The 23,479-nt window shown below is 45.3% G+C and overlaps 1 protein-coding gene across 1 annotated transcript; it reads left to right on the plus strand.

The window, feature by feature from the left end:
- Positions 1-5,979: 5,979 nt before the first annotated feature.
- On the plus strand, positions 5,980-20,955 carry LOC123481080 (lysyl oxidase homolog 1-like; the record flags this gene model as incomplete). The annotated part of the gene is given in 2 exon segments (XM_045220205.1): positions 5,980-7,488; positions 20,847-20,955. Coding segments are annotated over 2 exon segments (1,205 nt in total), but the record flags the coding sequence as incomplete, so codon positions are not given.
- Between the last annotated feature and the right edge of the window lie 2,524 nt (positions 20,956-23,479).

Below are 23,479 nucleotides of genomic sequence, written 5' to 3' on the forward strand. Positions count from 1 at the left end.
AGAGGGAGAGGAGAGGAGAAGAGAGTAGGCTAGAGAGAGAGGGGGAGAGCAGAGAGTCTCTGGGATTTGCAGACAACAGCACACTGAACATCTGTGAGGACGACTCCCCAGGGAACAGCTGTGGATGTCGGGAGCTAATTGAATGGGCCGCTTCATCAAATTTACAGGCTCCACTTGCTTTGGGAAACACATGACAATGGAATTCTCCTATTCTCTTTTCTCTCTCTCTCTCTCTCTCTCCCCCCTCCTTCGTCTTTGTTTTTCCCTCTGTTCTTTGGGATTTGGATTTCATGGCCAGTCATCATAACATAGCGTGTTAGCTAACTGTGCTGGTGTTGAGCAAGTGAAACCCACAGTGAGATGAGGAACCACTTACTATGCCAGTCACTCTCCTCGACATTTCCCCGTCCATGAGACTGCTCATTAGTATTGCGGTGCAGAGTCAGAGCCAGAGTCTGGGGCTCACCTTAGTCATTAAAGAGACCTGTGGGGCTGTTTGCATTATAATCTTTGATTTGTATTTGGTGTTGTGCCGCTGTCCTTCCCTTGAGCCTGTCTGTGCCACGTGCGAAAGGCCACCATCCGATGGAACCCCATCTCAAATTAGCTCTAGGCGCAGAAAATGACATTGGAGGCAGAGGGCTGCAGGTCACAATATCTCAGTGAGAGGGACAGGAAAACAGTGAGGAGAGAGAAGAGGTGAGGAGAGGACCACCAGTATATTCCTTCTTTTGTCTGTCCAGTGAAATGTTCCACTGTAACATTTGGGGAGCAGATGGGGAAGCGTATTGAGGTCATAACCGATGGGACATTGGGGGAAACCAGAAGATCAGGGATCCTTTCAATAACATGGTGGCCATAGGAGCGTGGATGGGAATATGGACATGCAAGTGTGTGTGCGTGTGCACATGTATGTGTGTGTGTGCATGTGTGTGTCCTTTTGCATGCTTGTGCCTACATGTTTCTCTCATCAGCGTGTGTCCCTCAGGTGCCTTTGCATCATAGTAACATGCTCATCAGTACCAAATTAGTACTGCCACCCTGACAGCTCTATTCCCCTGAGTAACCTCTGCCTATGTTCAATATCAATCATGTCACTCCTACATGCAGCACGTCAGTGCTACTACATACGTATTGGGGTCTCCAGAATCACCCTAACTCTCTATCAGTGAAGTAAATAGCCACTCTCTTACCTCGCTCATTGATGACCATCTGTCCTGTGTCTAGCCTACATCCTCTCCCTCGAGCATCTCTACCCTTCATTGATTCCAATGACGTGTGGTGCATTCGTAGGGCTCCCCCCACTGACGTTTGTTAGAATGTCTGGAGGCTTGACATGCCAATGAGAGGTTCCCGTCCTGGTTACATGTAGGGTTCATGTCCTTTGTGTGCCGTGTTGTGTGTGACAGACAGCCACACAACAACAAACACCGAGGGCCAGTGACGCAGGTGGACTGAACCATGTAGTGATTATTGTACACCTGGAGCCCAAGTCAATCCAAACTGATAATCAGATTGTCCATATTGAATGGACTGGGCCTAAGGCCTCTCTCATTAGTTCAGCTAAGAGATTTGTTCCAGCAGCCTAAAAGGGCTTATTTGATTTTGTCTGGTTTGTACGGAAAACCGCAAATCAGATGTTACAAGAAGAACAAAGATAGTGTAAAGAAGTACAAGCAGGCCAACACATGCTTTGTCTTGACAGGGAAGCAATCTTCATTTGTGTATCATGTTGTTAATCTGTGTAACATTACCAGGCTGATTTTTGTATGTCTTGATAAAACCGAATGTAAATGATTTGGTGATTGGAAGCGTTTGCCTGGTCGTCCTTGTGCTTAATGTAGATCCACGAAACCTGTCTGCAGGCGCATCACGCCTTCTCACTGGATTGTAATGGAAAACAGGTGGGTTCACTTCAAAGGCTACAGTCTCTCATCCAGCACTGTTTGACCAAATTATCTTACAACAGCCAGCCTCCTTCAGCTATTGTATATATTACTACAGTGGACATGGTGAAGTGTAACTAGGGCTTGTGAGCGCAAGTAACTAAATACAGGAGACTACTTTCTTGTGAGCAGGCTAAGATCAAACGGGAGTCAGTATTATGCTCATCAGGAGTCATCAAAACAGCAGTAAAATGAGAAGTACTACCTATCGCTTCTCATTACCGGAATTAAAGCCAATAAGATGGACTTCTTAGTTAGCGTTTCATAGTGACAATTCTTCAAAAGATTAAAGTTCTGAGCTCAAATTCCAGGAGAGACAGGAAAAGACAGAGGGAGGAGGGGAAGGAGGGAAAGAGAGTGCTGCTGAATGTGATTCCCAACAGACATCTGGAGGGGACTGACAGTATTCAAGGAATGGGGATCTATCTAGCACAGATGTACAGTAGGGACTTGGGTGAAAGAGCACACGCTGAGCAAATACTGTAGCTGAATTGAGGCGTACCATTTAAAACATAATGTGACTATGGTAATACATTTAGTCTAGGGTAATTACATACAACCATAGAACCAACAACATGCAAGAGGACATAGACGTTTCACCTAGATCATACCGTGAGAAAGTGAATATAGATGTGAGATCCCAGAACAAGAGCAAATACTTGCGTCCTGTTATGTGGAGCTCTCAGGGTTGTTCTCTCTCAGTGGGGCGCCTGCTCCCTCAGGGTTTCCCCAGCACACAGCCACACAGTCCCTTTAGCTCAATGTCTTTTTTCACTGTTCTTCACAAAGTGCACACTGTTTCTACGAGACATGAGAAGCACACAGCACAGTCACAGGAAAACAATCCACCTCTCCACTGCCACAGCTCAAACCAAATCTCAACGGAATGTATTAAAGATGGGATTTTATGGCACTCAGAGTCAGTCTCGTGGGTTTGCTATTGAAACCAACATGTTTTCTTCTGCAAAGAGAATCTCCTGGGATTATTCTATAATAAACTAAAAAAACTCTAAGCTTAATTTAAGCCTAGAAACTGTAATGATATGAAATATGACTGCGGTAATAAAGGATTAAAAACATCCCAGTGTCCTCGGGGGAAATACTTGTCTTTAAAAACAAAAGCTATGGAGGTAGCATGATTAGGAAATGGCACGGAGTCTGCCACTACAGGAATCTTGCACTGTTCTTCCAGAAGGAATTTCATCATTTTATGTCAGCTTGATGGAGGTGAAATCCCGACTAAGACAGTCCCATGAAGGGTGTTGTGTGGTGATGGGGAGAGCCATGGTAGATGGAAAGATGGACACCTTATGGATTGATCTATCCTCAAATAACCTGTGTAGCTCTGTAGATTGGATGGATAACAGTGGTCTTGGAATGCACTCCCCCCAGGTGGTAGGAAAATGCTGGATCATGGAACAATCAGGACAGTGAACTCCCATGCTATATAAACTTGATGGAGTGAGTGGAGAGTAGGAATGTCATGAGTAGAGTGGACTTACTGTATCACTCAGAATGAGATACATGTCAGCCATATGACTACATAGTTTAACTACATTGCTTTATATAGAATACTGGGAATCCTAGACACTAACTCGGCCCATTGAGACCACCGCCTGATCATTATATCCATAGTGGTGGTCCACTAACTCTGAACATGCAAACATTACCAACCATTAAGTACATTGAACTAAACCTCAACTTGGCTACACTTGATGTTAACTATAATAGTGAGACGAGTGATTTTTAAATGACCAGGGCAGTATAGCATTCTACACAGTAAAAGAAAGCAGCCATAAATAAATAAATGAGCACTTGTCTCAACAGCAGCACAGCAGTGCCCCCGCTGTTAACTAACATGGTAAATCAAGGGTAATTGCCCTCAACCTGTAATAATTTTCCCTTGGTGAATGAAAGGTAGTTTACATTTTAACAGCCTGTGATAGCTGCACAGGAAAATAATGATCTGCTCATACCAGGCTATTAGAGGTCAACCGTGCTGCAGTCAGGATGTGGGAAGAACAACAGAACGTCTGCGCTCCCTGTTCTGTTCTGTCCAGCAGGTAGTCCACTTTGCAAGAAGGGAAAGCATGTGAGAAATGCTAGTGGTTCCAACCAAATCTCCAAATTGTTTTCTCCCTCTGGACTGCTTGCTATCTTGCAATGGACGTTTTCTAGTCTTGACCTGTTGGATGATTCTAATTCATCAATGACAGAACTAGCTAAACCAAGGCCATACCAATAATATCTGCGTGTAAGATGCAGTAAAGCGTTTCAATACTCAAATGATTTTCCCTCTCATCTCTCTCGAGTTTGTGCTGGCTGCTCCATACAGCCTTGAACCTCGAAGGCTGTGTAGAGCTGTAGCCAAGTGGCACCTGGGAATGATTTTGTCTCTGCTCTGCTGTATACAGCATCACAGTAGAATACACATATTGATGCTCTTTACAGGAACCTTGTGGCCCACTCCCTGGAGGAGCTCCTCCTACGTTTCCTCATCCCCAAATCATCACCACAAAGCTGCTCTTTGCTAGCCTGGTCCCAGATCTGTTTGTGCTGTCTTGCCAACTCCTATGGTCATTAGTGTTGACCATAGGAGTTGGAAAGACAGCACAAACGTATCTGGAACCAGGATAGCTCATTGCAAGACATTGGCCTGACTTTCAGAAAATATGAAAAACATGAATTATAAAAGCTGTACACATAAATCAGCTTGTTTTACTGAGTCATGTTTCAAAAGGAGCCGAGTGGAGTTGGCAGATCCCAGCTGATTAATTGAAACCTCTGATCCTGTCTGTGGTGGTGGAATGTTGTCCTTTCGTTGGTCTGTGGCACATTCTGGCGGCTCCTGACAAAGGCCCATGCCAACTCAAACACCTTGGAAACCGCTGGCTTTGATAACAGGAAAAATATGATATTTTCTCTCTCTCCCTCTCTTTCTGTCTCTCTCTCTCTCTCCCTCTCTCTGTCTCTCTCTCTCGCTCTCTCTGTCGCTGTCTCTCTACTCTGTCAAGGCAAACAGGAACCAGATCTGCTGTTTATCCCCATGTTTGGAATGTGTTTACTTTTCTTTGAGAACAGTTGTGTACTAGTGTGATTACAGCATTACTACACAGGTATAACAGCAACTTCATCTAAAATGTTACCCTACAATATCATTTAAAATGGGGTACTATTAGGTCAGTGCACACAGTTTGATCTGGGAGCTCTGCATGGGTGTATTGTGCATTGTACTGGCCACAGGGGAGATGCTGGGTGGGTTGGGGTGGGAAGAGTAAGAAAGACTGTTGCTTAATTGACCTCAACTTCATTGCATAATAGGTCTTGGGGTGGGGGAAACTTCACATTTCCAAACATGAGTACAACCACACAGTCGGAGGATTGTTCTGATTAAAAAACAACAAGACTTTCTCTATAACCAGAAGGAAAATCCCCTGATATCAAGAAATAAGTATACAGAAGGCAATCAAAGTGACTGTTTTCAATGGTCGTTCTCTTTTAAGTATTGAATCAAAGACTATCTGACTATTTGTCTGAAAGCTGTCCCTCACACTCTCTCCTCTTCATCAGTTCTCCAGTTTAAAGGAACCTGTTGCTCCTTGTAACTGTACTGATCTGAGTGGGCAAAACTCTGTTACCGATTTACTTTCAAAAGAAATTTTTGTTACGAGTTATTTCCCATCTGTACGTAGTTATGAGGTTAAAGGGTTTTTGAAAAGAGAGAAAAAAAAAAAGACGTTTGCTAGACACCTGTGTGGGTGAATCCAGGCCATGTTCCACACATCTCTGCTTGTTCAGGATGATAAAAGAATTTGGGCAATGGAAAGTGAGCCGCGATATAAATCTGAGTGCCTTTGCAGATGGTGATGTTGACTCTGGAAGCCTTACAGAGCGAGGCCTGGCTCCAGCAGTCAGTCCAGGAAACCGCTCTAGCACTAGGGCCATGTGGGATCTCTCCTTAAAAAAAAAAAGTTGAGAGTGATTTTTTTCACAGCCCATTGTAAGCATCAGAGAAGCAAATAGAAGGCTGCAGTCGAGGCACACAGGCAGGCACTCCTCTCCAGAAGGCTGAGTGAGAGAAATGCTCAGTCAACTGACAGTCACAGCCCAGCTAGACAGCCAGGAAGACAGGGCCTTCTCTCACATCACTAACAGACACTAGCACTAGCAGCGGGGCCTCTGAAGCCAACTCCCCCCCTTCAGGAAATGACTGCTCCTGGACACAGACTGATCCTCAGCCTCTCTAGCCAGCTGTAAGGAGCAGCGAATGGACAGAACCACTGGCATATCCTCCTGCTATCCTCTCCACACTCCCACCACGAGCTGCTCCATACCCCCAGAAGAGGATTCATGCTGTGTTGACATAGGTTATAGGTGGTTGGTCGTGTTTGAGCTGCTGTTGGTTGGTTTCTCTGTGTGGTGGTGAGTTGAGGTGTGTTTAGTGCCATGATGATGCTGCGTCTTGTTGTGACGAGCTTGGTGTGTTTACTACTGGGCTCCGGATGGGCCCAGGCCCAGGCTCAGGCCCAGGCTGTGGGGCAGGATGGCGCTGCCACCCCCTGGAGACAAACAATCCAGTGGGAGAACAACGGCCGGAGGTTCAGCCTCCTCAACAGTGGAGCTGAGTACGTCCCCGCAGGAGCACAGGACCAGGAGAGAAGTCACAGAGTGGTGGTGGCTGACTCTCGCCCCCGAACCCCCCGCAGACCACAGGGAGGTAACGTACGCAGGCAGGCCCCCTCCAGGGGAGGCTCGGAGACCGTGAGAGGACAGGCCAGACATCCATTTGGCTTCGGACAGGTGCCCGACAACTGGCGCCAGGGCTCAGTGGGGACAGGCTCCACCAACCCCCGCTTCAGGCCATCCACTGGGTCCTCTTCATCATCCTCATCATCCTTCTCATCTTCCTACAACGTCCCTGTCCAACCCTACCCACAATACCCCTTCCCTCAGCAGCCCTACCCTCTGCCCTATGATCCCAGTGTGGTGGAGGGAGCAGGTCGGGGCTACGCAGAGCCACCCTTCCAGAGGTCCACAGGTGGAGGCTATGGTGCTGGTGGTGGAGGATATGTTGGTGTTGGTGGAGGATACACTGGAGTCGGGTATGGAACTGGTGCTGGTCTGGCACCTGTGGTTCCACGCTCCCCGCAGGACTATGGTGAGGATGGCTACCGTTACTACCAGTCCTATGGCTACGGGACCAACCCTGTCGTGCCTGCCGTGCCTGCCGTGCCAGCACGGGCTGCCCAGCCTCCCTTCTCAGATGGCCTGGACCGCAGATACACACACAGCCTCTACAATGGAGGAGAGGATCCTGCTGCTGCCGCTGCCGGCACAGTGCCCGCTGCCCCGGACAGGACAGTGGCTGGCGCTCAGCCTCCAGTACGAAGCCCCCAGTACGAGCAGTTCCCCCCGTTCGGTAGGCCCCAGGTGCAGCAACAGCCTCCCTTCCTCCAACCTGTGGTGCCAGGAAGAAACCCCAACACGGCCGTGGAGAACCCCAGCGTCAACGTCGGGAGTGTCTACCGGCCGGAACAGAGAGGTATGCGCAATGAACATGCACAAAGTCATTTAGTTCATATTATGTCTTATAACAAAGCCAGCTCTTTGTCCACTGTCCTACCAAATGTTTTAAATCATCAGAATGTATTTTGTTTTGAGAGTATGAAAGATGATCTGTATGTGGTCCTAAAGAAACTGGAGAGATTTGTCATCTTCTATTAAGTCAACTTTCTAGTCTGTTTGATGTGAGCAGTACAAGACAGTCATGCAAACCACAAAGGAACCACCAGATCCTAATAGTAGTGCACATGTGAAGTGGATGATGCACTTGTGGGGTCACATCCAAGCTTTCCCTCAGTTGAAGGAGAGGAAACAAGAAAGGAATGTAGCTCCTCTCCTCTGCTATTTCCTGACAGCAGTGGACAGTGTGAGCCCAGGGGGAGCAAAACCCTCACCACCCTCACCACCTGGCTACCCAGCTATGTGCCTCTACAGCTGGAGAAGTACAACACTGTTTTCTAGAGGTTTTTCATTTCACCTCTCTCAAGCCCAGAACACAGTACATGGAAATCCCTATAAATAACCAGAATAGCATTGTTATTTACTGGCTCAAGTTTTGCCAATTCTAATTTGCCAAACAAAAGCAAACTGTACTGTAGGACGGTTCATCTTTTCCCACTCACTCAGAGGGGATATTGAAACCAGGTGTTGAGAAAGGCCTGCCAATGTGGTGAGCGCACACACAGGGCTCACTGTGTCATAGCGTGGGGAGTAATAGTCTGCTGAAAATGGATTGGCTCTTGGGGAGGCCTGGGTGAGTGAGTGTGTGTGAGTGAGTGAGTGAGTGAGTGAGTGTGTGAGTGAGTGAGTGTGAGTGTGAGTGAGTGAGTGAGTGAGAGAGAGAGAGAGAGAGAGAGAGAGAGAGAGAGAGAGAGAGAGAGAGAGAGAGAGAGAGAGAGAGAGAGAGAGAGAGAGAGATGGGGTCCATTGCCTCAGGAAATCAAAAAATATTTAGTATGAGCTGGGGGGAAGAGGGAGGGAGGGAGGATCAATGCGTTGCTCTTAGACATGCAGCAGTCCAGCCAAATGGCCCAAGACTCGTTTCGTAATTCAAAACACACTATTTCTTGAAAACCCAGGGTAATTGATAGACTGTTCTGAGAGCCAATCGCAGGGCTGGGGGTAGGGAGTAGGGTGAGGGTAGGGGGTGGACACCGATATTATTATTGGAGCCCAAGTTAGCAATGTGGAACACATTTATTTAGAGTAACTAAGCCGTGTGGCAGCTGCTAGGAGCCTCCATGGCCTAAGGGGGTGGGACATGTTCCTCCGAAACATAACCCGCCAAACCGCGCTTCTTAACACCCGCCTGGTTAACCCAGAAGCCAGCCGCACCAACGTGTCGGAGGAAACACTGTTCAACTGACGACCAAGGTCAGCCTGCTGGTGCCCAGCCCGCCACAAGGAGTCGCTAGAGCGTGATGAGCCAAGTAAAGCCCCCCCGGCCAAACCCTCCCCTAACCCAGACAACGATGGGCCAATTGTGTGCCACCCTATGGGACTCCCAATCAAGGCCGGTTGTGATACAGCCTGGGATCGAATCCAGGTCTGTAGTGCCACCTCTAGCACTGCGATACAGTGCCTTACACCGCTGTGAAAACTCTGGAGGCCCCGCAACAGGCTCTTTAATGTGCCATGTGCTTCAGTTCCTTAACTCAGTCTCACTCATTAAAACACTGGAATGTGGAAGCATTCTTCTCTGTCCTAGACGCAGCCAACCTGTGCAGATGCCTCAGCTTTCTCACACTCCATTTAATCAATGTGATAGAAGTTCTTCCAATGTGATGACAGTCAATAGAAGCAAAGGCAGGCTGCAAGGGATTCCAATTTAACTGACCGGTTCGCTTTGTTGCCACTCAAATGAATACAAGGACTCAAATCAAAGACAGATTAGATACAGAAGTATTGAGGGTCACATTTTATTTGGATAGTCTGGCTAGTCCATCTGTAGATGCTCTACAGATGGTCATACTATCAACAAACTATCTGTTGATAAACAACTGCTTGCTCAGGTTACGGTTAGGGTTAGGTTTAGAATAAGGGTTAGGGTAAGGTTTAAGTTTAGGGTTAGGATAAGGGTTAAGTTTAGGATTGGCACTAGGGTTAGTAGATAGTCAGTTGAAATGTTACTGATAGTCTGTAGATAGTATGTAGAGCATCTACAGATGGACTATCCAAATAACTCCACTGGGCACAGACATCAGTTCAATGTCTAGTTTTGATTTATATTTGGTTGAGTTGTCAACTAACTTGAAACAAAAGTTTTTGCCCAGTGAGAAATGTTACTGTATTGAGTTGTCAATAGAGATAAGTAGTAATTTGTCTTGTTTATTGCCAAATGGCCTTAATGGGAACAACATAAAATGAGGAGGTGGAAAGAGCCTAAGAGGTGTGTTGCAATAGGCTAGGACTTGTCTTGTTCACATAGTGATGTGACTGCAACCTTTATTTCTATTTCAGATTTACCCCAATATTTGTATTGCACTCTATTCTCTCACCACTCTTAAGCTCTCACATACTCTCACATGCACCCACTATAATGAAAGAGCTGTTCTCAAAAAGAAATGCCATGCCATTGACTTAGTAAAAGGGATGTGTTTGCATGTTGTGTATTGTACACTTTCAGGGAAATACATTGCTAAAGAACTGGCAAAATCCAACATCTTTTCTCTAGTGCCCCATTTAGAATATGATATGTACAGCCTTGTCAAATGCTTTCGATGGCTGATCAGCTTTTGGTTCAGACACACTTTATCCCTCTGAAAAAGACCCACTTTCCAGTTTCCGGAGATTAGGGGGCCAGAGAACAAAGGCTTTGCTGAAAGAAGAGGGAGAAGAGTCCACTGCTGGATGGAAAACCTCTGCGTTTCACACAGGCCTTACAGTGTTTACATGGTCTGCCCCAGGAAGCTTCCCGTGGCCTGTAAGTCTGCTTCAGACAGAGATGACAAATAGGATGTGTACACAGTGCTGGGAAAGACAGAACCCTCACTTGAACCTGTGTCTAAACTGGGGAAGGCTCACCTGGACGTTAAACAGGCAGAGGAGATAGGAAGCTTTCTCTGTAGAATTCCTATAAACAAACTGTATCCAAGGCCTGTTATAAACAACAGTGAAGCAACAGCGATGATAGAGTGGGAATAGAAAAGCACAACACTAAATATCATATCAACATATGCCTTCAGTTGTTTTACTGTTTTGTCAATTTTACTGTTATCAAAATGAAGCAGATGGTATTTTTTTGTAATGGTCCAGAGGTCAAAACTTGGGTTTGACTTTATGTTGCTCCAACTGGTTCACATTTAAGTGAATGTCTGGCCTTTGAGGTTGAGGTAAAGGGGGAGGGAAGGGGGGTGGTGATAAGGTATCCCAGTGACCCTTTCTGGCATGCCCTTTACTGGAAATGGGACAGACATTAGCTCTGACAACTCAGGCCTGCTTTTATATTTATTCTTCTGTTTCTCTGACCGAGTCGGTCACTGGCCCAGTTTAGGAACAGCAGGGTGTGAGATCATTGTTGTTTTACCTTGGCGTGCTGCTCTGTCTCTCTCTCTCTCTCTCTTTCCCTCCATCTCTCTCATTTTCTTGCATAAACGTGAAAGCTCTTTCCATTTTTGATTACTAGGAGCCTACAACAAATATTGAGTAAAAACTTTGGATACTGTAGCAGAAGAGAATTGTAAGTCTAGTATTCTGGTGAAGTTGTTTTTCTAATGCTTAGCATTATCCTCTCCAGATATGAATAGTCTGAATGTATTTTTCATGCCAAAGGTTAACATGCAATGACAGGTTCATATTAGGATTAGTGTCATGAAACATCACATCATATTAGGAGGAACAGCATCTTAGCATAATTATCTCCCTGTGTGTACCAACCATGTTTTCACTTTCACATTCAGGTCGAGGGAAGAATTTTTTAAAGAATGAATGACTCATTCATGTATACTCCATTTTATGTTTCTTGGCATGATTAGCTTTTTTCTGTACACTAAGATCAGAATCTAACCATCATAATAGTTCCCTTATGAGTGACCTATAGGGAGGGACTACTAATCCTGCTGAGATTATCATCTGGAATGTACTGTAATTAGAGATTCTTGACTGCTGACCACAGGACCCTTATTTCCCACTTATCTGAATGTGTCACCATATGTAACTTGTGGTCATAACGCTACACTGAATATTTGGTCCCACTTGAAATGACATTCAGCTTCTAAAGGCTTCATAAAGCTTTCATAACTTCATAAGCACTACATAAATGTGTTACAAAGCCTCTATAACTGTATGTCATGCTTTATAAAGAGTGTCATAATTGTGTGACATAATCACCAATGTCAACTGTGACATAACCCACTATGTCGAATATGATATAATCATGCTTTATAAAGGGTGACATGTTGTGCTGAAGGATGGCATACGCTCTAAAGTGATGTCATGTTACTCACATTACACCTAATCTCATTCCCAGACACTTTCGCCCAAATGCGCAGGTGGACCAACGCAAACTAGGCCTTCATTAGTTAGGGTTAGGTTTAAAATCAAACGACGTTACACCAAAAAACACGTACCTTGATGAAAGCCCCCAACCTAAAGAAATTGAAAGTGTCTTTCTGACGCTGTACTTACTATAAAGTCAGACCCATTTGGTCATTCATAACACATACATAAAAGTTTAATGATGTCAACACTAAAGCTGTTACAGCTACACCAGTGGTCACGAGTCAAATCAAATCGAATCAAATTGTATTTGTCACATGCGCCGAATGCAACAGGTGTAGACCTTACAGTGAAATGCTTACTTACAAGGCCTTAACCAACAATGCAGTTTTAAGAAAGACAAAAAATAAAAAATTTAAGCGCAGCAGTAAAATAACAATAGTAAAATAACAATAGCGTGGCTATATACAGGGGGTACCGGCACAGAGTCAATGTGCGGGGGCACCGGTTAGTCGAGGTCATTGAGGTAATATGTACATGTAGGTAGAGTTATTAAAGTGACTATGTATAGATAATAAAAAGATAGTAGCAGCAGCATAAAAAGGGGGGGGGGTTGATGGCCTCTATTAAAAAGAGGAGGATCCCATCAGCTTTCTATTGGCTAACCCTACTATATTTACTTCACAACTTTCCTAATATTAAGCACATTGCTTCTCTTTACAACAGGAATATAGCCTACCTGGCTGGACGCGAAAATAACAAGATAACTAATGTAAAATATACTGTGTCCGTAAAATGTATATACAGTTGAAGTCGGAAGTTTACATACACCTAGGTTGGAGTCATTAAAAGTCGTTTTTGAACCACTCCACAAATTTCTTGTTAACAAACTATAGTTTTTGCAAGTCGGTTAGGACATCTACTTTGTGCATGACACAAGTAATTTTTCCAACAATTGTTTACAGACAGATTATTTCACTTATAATTCACTGTATCATAATTCCAGTGGATCAGAAGTTTACATACACTAAGTTGACTGTGCCTTTCAACAGCTTGGAAAATTCAAAAAAAGCTTCTGATAGGCTAATTGTCATCATTTGAGTCAATTGGAGGTGTACCTGTGGATGTATTTCAAGGCCTACCGTCAAACTCAGTGCCTCTTTGTTTGACGTCATGGGAAAATCAAAAGAAATCAGCCAAGACCTCAGAAGAAAATTGTAGATCTCTACAAGTCTGGTTCATCCTTGGGAGCAAATTCCAAACACCTGAAGGTACCACGTTCATCTGTACAAACAATAGTACGCAAGTATAAACACCATGGGACCACGCAACCGTTATACCGCTCAGGAAGGAGACACGTTCTGTCTCCTAGAGATGAACGTACTTTGGTGCGAAAAGTGCAAATCAATCCCAGAACAACAGCAAAGGATCTTGTGAAGATGCTGGAAGAAACAGGTACAAAAGTATCTATATCCACAGTAAAACGAGTCCTATATCGACATAACCTGAAAGGCCCCTCAGCAAGGAAGAAGCCACTGCTCCAAAACCGCCATAAAAAAGCCAGACTACGGTTTGCAACTGCACATGGGGACAAAGATCGTACTTTTTGGAGAAATGTCCTCTGGTCTGATGAAACAAAAATAGAACTGACCATCATTATGTTTGGAGGAAAAAGGGGGCTGCTTGCAAGCCAAAGAACACCATCCCAACGGTGAAGCACAGGGGTGGCAGCATCATGCTGGGGGGTGCTGCAGGAGGGCCTGGTGCACTAAACAAAATAGATGGCATCATGAGGGAGGACAATTATGTGGATATATTGAAGCAACATCTCAAGACATCAGTCAGGATGTTAAAGCTTGGTTGCAAATGGGTCTTCCAAATGGACAATGACCCCAAGCATACCTCCAAAGTTGTGTCAAAATGGCTTAAGGACAACAAAGTCAAGGGATTGGAGAGGCCATCACAAAGCCCTGACCTCCATCCTATAGAAAAATGTGTGGGCAGAACTGAAAAAGCGTGTGCGAACAAGGAGGCCTACAAACCTGACTCAGGTACACCAGCTCTGTCAGGAGGAATGGGCCAAAATTCACCTAACTTATTGTGGGAAGCTTCTGGAAGGCTACCCGAAATGTTTGACCCAAGTTAAACAATTTAAAGGCAATGCTACCAAATACTAATTGAATGTATGTAAACTTCTGACCCACTGGGAATGTGATGAAATAAATAAAAGCTGAAATAAATCGTTCTCTCTACAATTATTCTGACATTTCATCTTCTTAAAATTTTACATTTACATTTTAGTCATTTAGCAGACGCTCTTATCCAGAGCGACTTACAGGAGCAATTAGGGTTAAGTGCCTTGCTCAAGGGCACATTTACGTCATTTAGCAGACGCTCTTATCCAGAACGACTCACCAATTGGTGCGTTCACCCTATAGCCAGTGGGATAACCACTTTACAATTTTTTTTGGGGGGGTAGAAGGATTACTTTATCCTATCCCAGGTAATCCTTAAAGAGGTGGGGGTTTCAAATGTCTCCGGAAGGTGGTGAGTGACTCCGCTGTCCTGGCGTCGTGAGGGAGCTTGTTCCACCATTGGGGTGCCAGAGCAGCGAACAGTTTTGACTGGGCTGAGCGGGAGCTATGCTTCCGCAGAGGAAGGGGAGCCAGCAGGCCAGAGGTGGATGAACGCAATGCCCTCGTTTGGGTGTAGGGACTGATCAGAGCCCGAAGGTACAGAGGTGCCGTTCCCCTCACTGCTCCATAGGCAAGCACCATGGTCTTGTAGCGGATGCGAGCTTCAACTGGAAGCCAGTGGAGTGTGCGGAGGAGGGGGTGACGTGAGAGAACTTGGGAAGGTTGAACACCAGACGGGCTGCGGCATTCTGGATGAGTTGTAGGGGTTTAATGGCACAGGCAGGGAGGCCAGCCAACAGTGAGTTGCAGTAGTCCAGACGGGGAGATGACAAGTGCCTGGATTAGGACCTGTGCCGCTTCCTGTGTAAGGCAGGGTCGTACTCTCCGAATGTTGTAGAACATGAACCTGCAGGAGCGGGTCACCGCCTTGATGTTGGCGGAGAACGACAGGGTGTTGTCCAGGGTCACGCCTAGGCTCTTCGCACTCTGGGAGGAGGACACAGCGGAGTTGTCAACCGTGATGGCGAGATCATGGAACGGGCAGTCCTTCCCCGGGAGGAAGAGCAGCTCCGTCTTGCCAGGGTTCAGCTTGAGGTGGTGATCCGTCATCCATACTGATATGTCTGCCAGACATGCAGAGATGCGATTCGCCACCTGGTTATCAGAAGGGGGAAAGGAGAAGATTAGTTGTGTATCGTCAGCGTAGCAATGATAGGAGAGGCCATGTGAGGATATGACAGAGCCAAGTGACTTGGTGTATAGGGAGAAAAGGAGAGGGCCTAGAACTGAGCCCTGGGGGACACCAGTGGTGAGAGCACGTGGTGCGGAGACAGCTTCTCGCCACGCCACTTGGTAGGAGCGACCGGTCAGGTAGGACGCAATCCAGGAGTGAGCCGCGCCGGAGATGCCCAGCTCGGAGAGGGTGGAGAGGAGGATCTGATGGTTCACAGTATCAAAGGCAGCAGACAGGTCTAGAAGGACAAGAGCAGAGGAGAGAGAGTTAGCTTTAGCAGTGCGGAGAGCCTCCGTGACACAGAGAAGAGCAGTCTCAGTTGAATGACCAGTCCTGAAACCTGACTGGTTTGGATCAAGAAGGTCATTCTGAGAGAGATAGCAAGAGAGTTGGCTAAAGACGGCACGCTCAATAGTTTTGGAAAGAAAAGAAAGAAGGGATACTGGTCTGTAGTTGTTGACATCAGTGGGATCGAGTGTTGGTTTTTTGAGAAGGGGAGCAACTCTCGCTCTCTTGAAGACGGAAGGGACATGGCCAGCGGTCAAGGATGAGTTGATCAGCGAGGTGAGGTAGGGGAGAAGGTCACCGGAGATGGTCTGGAGAAGAGAGGAGGGGATGGGGTCAAGCGGGCAGGTTGTTGGGCGGCCTGCAGTCACAAGTCGCAGGATTTTATCTGGAGAGAGAGGGGAGAAAGAAGTCAAAGCATAGGGGTAGGGCAGTGTGAGTAGGACCAGCAGTGTCATTAGACTTAGCAAACGAGGATCGAATGTCGTCAACCTTCTTTTCAAAGTGGTTGACGAAGTCATCCACAGAGAGAGAGGAGGGGGGGAGGATTCAGCAGGGAGGAAAATGTGGCAAAGAGCTTCCTAGGGTTAGAGGCAGATGCTTGGAATTTAGAGTGGTAGAAAGTGGCCTTAGCAGCAGAAACAGATGAAGAAAATGTAGAGAGGAGGGAGTGAAAAGATGCCAGGTCGGCAGGGAGTTGAGTTTTCTTCCATTTCCGCTCCGCTGCCCGGAGCTCTGTTCTGTGAGCTCGCAATGAGTCATCAAGCCAAGGAGCTGGAGGGGAGGACCGAGCCGGCCGGGAGGATAGGGGACACAGAGAGTCAAAGGATGCAGAAAGGGAGGAGAGGAGGGTTGAGGAGGCAGAATCAGGAGATTGGAGGGAGAAGGATTGAGCAGAGGGAAGAGATGATAGGATGGAAGAGGAGAGAGTAGTGGGAGAGAGAGAGCGAAGGTTGCGGCGGCGCATTACCATCTGTGTAGGGGCAGAGTGAGTAGTGTGGGAGGAGAGCGAGAGAGAAAAGGAAACAAAGTAGTGGTCAGAGACATGGAGGGGAGTTGCAGTGAGATTAGTAGAGGAGCAGCATCTAGTAAAGATGAGGTCAAGCGTATTGCCTGCCTTGTGAGTAGGGGGGGACGGTGAGAGGGTGAGGTCAAAAGAGGAGAGGAGTGGAAAGAAGGAGGCAGAGAGAAATGAGTCAAATGTGGACATAGGGAGGTTGAAATCCCCCAAAACTGTGAGGGGTGAGCCATCCTCAGGAAAGGAACTTATCAAGGCGTCAAGCTCATTGATGAACTCTCCAAGGGAACCTGGGGGGCGATAGATGACAAGGATATTAAGCTTAAATGGGCTAGTGACTGTGACAGCAGATGGGTTAGGGGAAAAATTGAGAATGTCCACTTGGGAGAGAGGAGGATTCCTGTGCCACCACCCCTCTGACCAGATGCTCTCGGGGTATGCGAGAACACATGGTCAGACGAGGAGAGAGCAGTAGGAGTAGCAGTGTTTTCAGTGGTAATCCATGTTTCCGTCAGCGCCAGGAAGTCGAGGGACTGGAGATTAGCATAGGCTGGGATGAAGTCAGCTTTGTTGGCAGCAGAACGGCAGTTCCAGAGGCTGCCTGAGACCTGGAACTCCAGGTGTGGGGTGCGTGCAGGGACCACCAGGTTAGAGAGGCAGCAGCCACGCGGTGTGGGGGCGTTTGTGTAGCCTGTGCAGAGAGGAGAGAACAGGGATAGGCAGAGGCATAGTTGACAGGCTGTAGCAAATGGCTACAATAATGCAGAGGAGATCGGAATGAAATGAACTAAACATCTGGGAGGGTAGAGAGCAGGGCCTCCCTCACCAAAAACTTCTACCTCAGAAACTATAATTGTTTCACTGAACCACCCGAACAAAAACTCTACCAACTTCCGCCTTTAGAAATCAGAATTGTTGTGAACCACAGCGGTTCAATGTTTAAAGGAATAGACTCAACCCACTTTATTCAGCTAGCTAACTATGACACCATAGCTAACTAGCATGCTAGCATCCAAAAACACACAGTTTAGCACCAACACTTGGTCACAACAAACCACCAATAGTGTGTTAACACACTAAGCAGATGATTCGTGTCCGTGTCTGTTGGCTAGCTAGCAATGGCCACTGTGTTGACCTTGTTTGAAGAACGGCTAGCTAGCTAGCTTCGTGCTACCCCCGGCACCGCCGAAAAACAATGCCAACCCACAGTAACTACCCACAACAGCCCACGATGCCTAGCTATGACGCCATAGCTAACTAGCATGCTAGCATCCAATAACACACAGTTTAAACGTTGGCTAGCTAGCACATTAACATTGGAAACAACTCTCCACCGTTGCACTAAACAGATAATTACCAATAAACGTTACCAGTAGCTACCCGCTAGCTAGCTAGCATACCAAGAGTGTGTTAACACACTAAACAGATAATTCATGACCGTGTCTAGTTCCTTTCATAACGCAGCAAAAAAAATAAACGTTGGCTAGCTAGCACATTAGCTAGCACATTAACATTGGAAACCACTCTCCACCATTGCACTAAACAGATAATTACCAATAAACGTTACCAGTAGCTACCCGCTAGCTAGCTAGCCTCGTGCTTCGCCGGGCTCCGCCGTAACAATACTTAAACAATACGTAAACAATACTTACCTACAATAATTGCCTACGGAAACCTACAATAACTACCTAAATAACTACATAAATAAACTACCTACCTACGATCTAAATACATGGTTTAAGCTTTACTCAACACCATATGAGAAGCCAAGCTTACCTCCTGCTAGAGAAAACACAACCTCGGTTTGCTTAGGTCTCTTTCTCATGAGGAGGTGCATGGCGAGGGTGGCGGGGAGTTTTCGGGAAGCAGCAGGGGTACAATGAAGTGGTGATCCTAACTGACCTAAAACAGGGAATTTTTACTAGGATTAAATGTCAGGAATTGTGAGTTGCTAAGGTGTATGTAAACTTCCGACTTCAACTGTAGGTTCAGAACTTTTGTGAAACAGCATAGTTTAAAAATATATGGCATATAGAAATCAAAACTTCATAGATAGATGGGAGGGGTTGAGGGTAGCTGAAGGATGGGATTAAAAACAACAAAAGATAACTATTGTGAAATATACTTTGTCCGTAAAATGTATAGTGCATTCGGAAAGTATTCAGACACCTTGACTTTTTCCACATTTTGTTACATTACAGCCTTATTCTAAAATGGATTACATTTTTTAAAATCCTCAGCAATCTACACACAATACCCCAAAATGACAAAATGGAAACAGGTTTTTAGATTTTTTTTTTAATTAATAGAAAATACAAAATAAAAATACCTTATTTACATAAGTTTTCAGACCCTTTGGTATGAGACTCGAAATTGAGCTCAGATGCATCCTGTTTCCATTGATCATCCTTGAGATGTTTCTACAACTTGATTGGAGTCCACCTGATGTAAATTCAATTGATTGCACATGATTTGGAAAAGCAGGTCCCACAGTTGACAGTGCATATCAGAGCAAAAACCAAGCCATGAGGTCGAAGGAATTGTCCGTAGAACTCAGAGACAGGATTGTGTCGAGGCACAGATCTGGGGAAGGGTACCAAAAATGTTTTACAGCATTAAAGGTCCCCAAGAACACAGTGGCCTCCATCATTCTTAAATGGGAGAAGTTTGGAACTACCAAGACTCTTCCTACAGCTGGCCGCCCGGCAAACTGAGCAATCAGGGGAGAATGGCCTTGGTCAGGGAGGTGATCAAGAACCTGATGGTCACTCTGACAGAGCTCCAGAATTCCTCTGTGGAGATGGGAGAACCTTCCAGAAGGACAACCATCTCTGCAGCACTCCACCAATCAGGCCTTTATGGTAGAGTGGCCAGACGGAAGCCACACCTCATTAAAAGGCCTGCTTGAAGTTTGCCAAAAGGCACCTAAAGACTCTCAGACCATGAGAAACAAGATTCTTAGGCCTGAATGCCAAGTTTCACATCTGGAGGAAACCTGGCACAACCCCTTACGGTGAAGCATGGTGGTGGCAGCATCATGCTGTGGGAATGTTTTTCAGCGGCAGGGACTGGGAGACTAGTCAGGATCAAGGGAAAGATGAACGGAGCAAAATACAGAGCGATCCTTGATGAAAACCTGCTCCAGACCTCAGACTGGGTTGAAGGTTCACCTTCCAACAGGACAACAACCCTAAGCACACAGCCAAGACAACACAGGAGTGGCTTCTGAAATTAGCCTGCCCAACTACCTCATCCCTATATTGTTATTTATTTTGCTCATTTGTACCCCAGTATCTCTATTTGCACATCATCTCTTGCACATCTATCATTCCAGTGTTAATACTAATTGTAATTATTATGCACTATAGCCTATTTATTGCCTTACCTCCATAACTTGCTACATTTGCACACACTGTATATATATGTATTTCTGTTGTATTTTTTACTTTGTTTTGTTTTACCCCATATGTAACTCTGTGTTGTTGTTTTTATCGCACTGCTTTGCTTTATCTTGGCCAGGTCGCAGTTGTAAATGAGAACTTGTTCTCAACTGGTTTACCTGGTTAAATAAAGGTGAAATAAAATAAAATAAAATTCGGGACAAGTCTCTGAATTTCCTTGAGTGGCCCAGCCAGAGCTCGGACTTGAACCTGATCGAACATCCTGGGAATCAACCCCAATATCCTGGCATTGCAATGCTCTAAATGCTTTGTGACACCTCAATTTAATATGATTTATAAGGCCTTTATTAAGCAGTGCTTATGCCACCCTTTATAAAGCACAGGTTCATGTCATATTTGACATAGTGGGTTATGTCACATTTGACATTGATGTTTATGTCACACAGTTATGCCACATTTATGAACCCTTTATAAAGCTTGACATATGGTTATAGGCGATTTGTAACACATTTATGTAGTGTATATGAAGGCTTTATGAGCTGCATGTCATTTAAAGCGGGAACAAATCTTCTACTGCATCTGTATCAAAGTCCTTAGAATAACACAATGCAGGGGAATTAAATATAGCTGATAAACAGGTGTAAAGCTGTGCTGTTTTATTTGAGGAATGACCTCACTGGTCAGTGCACCACAGCAATACTATATATTCTGTCAAGGGAGGAAACAGACCTGTAAAAGTTGACATTAGCATCAAGGTACTGGTACTAACATGATTTAATAATTTGCTGTTGAAGGATACTATGTGTTGAGCCAAGTGTATTGTTCTAGGTTTGCCAGACCTGGTTCCTGATCCCAACTATGTGCAGGCCTCCACGTATATCCAGAGGGCTCACATGTACTCTCTCCGCTGTGCTGCCGAGGAGAAATGCTTGGCAAGGTAAGAGACCATTTTTTTCTTTTTAAATGTTTTAGTAAGTGTCTGTATTTGCTTTGAATGAGGATAACATACACTAATGTTGTTAGTAGCCACTCTGCACATTTTAATGGCATGAAAGATTATCACCAGTTTTTGTAAGCCAGTATTTACATTCTGATGAACAATCAGTCTCCTCCAGTTAGAACAGATTGAAAGATTCCATGTATCGGGTAATATTTGCATTTAATGTCTCAGATGCTGATCTTTCCCATTATTGCCTGTTTTAGCTACCTGTTTAGTAAAGTTACTCCTTATCTAAGCTGCAGTATTTAAAGTTTGGAACCCAGTTCACAGTACAACATCAATAACCTGAAATCTGGTCACCTAGGCCTGTCACTAAGGCTGCATTTACACAATTCGGATATTTTGCCACTAATTGGTCTTTTGACCAATCAGATCATATCTTTTGCCAATAATTGGGCGAAAGATCAGATTTGGGCTGCCTGTGTAAACGCAGCCTAAGGCTCGTCTATCTAACCTGGCCTGTGAGTAAATGGTTCTCTGAATGGTTGAGTCTGCAGCCGCAGTACACATAATGGGCCTCTGACATTGGCCCCAGGGTTAGATGGGTACAGTACAAATTGCCAGGCTGCAGACAGACAGACAGAGCATTTAAATGATGGCGATGAACTTTGTTGTCCGACTGGCTCTCCTGTTTGCCCTCCTTTCCTCAAGCACAGTCATTCCTCGAAGCCCTCTCATATCCTGTCTGTGTTATCAGCAATCATGGACAGATGACCTTGTATAATGTGCTTTACACTCCAATGTCAACAACAGCCATAAGATGAATTTCAAAGATTTTTACTGATACTTTGGAGTGCAGGTTATTATAAAAACTATTCTAAAAGATGTGTTCATGTTGGACCTCGCTACACAGTGTACAGTGAGGGAAAAAAGTATTTGATCCCCTGCTGATTTTGTACGTTTGCCCACTGACAAAGAAATGATCAGTCTATAATTTTTATGGTAGGTTTATTTGAACAGTGAGAGACAGAATAACAACAACAAAATCCAGAAAAACGCATGTCAAAAATGTTATAAATTGATTTGCATTTTAATGAGGGAAATAAGTATTTGACCCCCTCTCAATTAGAAAGATTTCTGGCTCCCAGGTGTCTTTTATACAGGTAACGAGCTGAGATTAGAGCACACTCTTAAAGGGAGTGCTCCTAATCTCAGCTTGTTACCTGTATAAGACACATGTCCACAGAAGCAATCAATCAATCAGATTCCAAACTCTCCACCATGGCCAAGACCAAAGAGCTCTCCAATGATGTCAGGGACAAGATTGTAGACCTACACAAGGCTGGAATGGGCTACAAGACCATCGCCAAGCAGCTTGGTGAGAAGGTGACAACAGTTGGTGCGATTATTCGCAAATAGAAGAAACACAAAGACCTGTCAATCTCCCTCGGCCTGGGGCTCCATGCAAGATCTCACCTCGTGGAGTTGCAATGATCATGAGAACAGTGAGGAATCAGCCCAGAACTACACGGGAGGATCTTGTCAATGATCTCAAGGCAGCTGGGACCATAGTCACCAAGAAAACAATTGGTAACACACTACGCCGTGAAGGGACTGAAATCCTGCATCGCCCGCAAGGTCCCCCCTGCTCAAGAAAGCACATATACAGGCCCGTCTGAAGTTTGCCAATGAACATCTGAATGATTCAGAGGAGAACTGGGTGAAAGTGTTGTGGTCAGATGAGACCAAAATCGAGCTCTTTGGCATCAACTCAACTCGCCGTGTTTCGAGGAGGAGGAATGCTGCCTATGACCGTAAGAACACCATACCCACCATCAAACATGGAGGTGGAAACATTATGCTTTGGGGGTGTTTTTCTGCTAAGGGGACAGGACAACTTCACCGCATCAAAGGGACGATGGACGGGGCCGTGTACCGTCAAATCTTGGGTAAGAACCTCCTTCCCTCAGCCAGGGCATTGAAAATGGGTCATGGATGGGTATTCCAGCATGACAATGACCCAAAACACACGGCCAAGGCAACAAAGGAGTGGCTCAAGAAGAAGCACATTAAGGTCCTGGAGTGGCCTAGCCAGTCTCCAGACCTTAATCCCATAGAAAATCTGTGGAGGGAGCTGAAGGTTCGAGTTGCCAAACGTCAGCCTCGAAACCTTAATGACTTGGAGAAGATCTGCAAAGAGGAGTGGGACAAAATCCCTCCTGAGATGTGTGCAAACCTGGTGGCCAACTACAAGAAAAGTCTGACCTCTGTGATTGCCAACAAGGGTTTTGCCTACCAAGTACTAAGTCATGTTTTGCAGAGGGGTCAAATACTTATTTACCTCATTAAAATGCAAATCAATTTATAACATTTTTGACATGCGTTTTTCTGGATTTTTTTGTTGTTATTCTGCCTCTCACTGTTCAAATAAACCTACCATTAAAATTATAGACTGATCATGTCTTTGTCAGTGGGCAAACGTACAAAATCAGCAGGAGATCAAATACTTTTTTCCCTCACT

This window comes from Coregonus clupeaformis, unplaced genomic scaffold (assembly GCF_020615455.1).
Source record: "Coregonus clupeaformis isolate EN_2021a unplaced genomic scaffold, ASM2061545v1 scaf3341, whole genome shotgun sequence".
In the NCBI taxonomy this organism is placed as follows: Eukaryota; Metazoa; Chordata; class Actinopteri; order Salmoniformes; family Salmonidae; genus Coregonus; species Coregonus clupeaformis.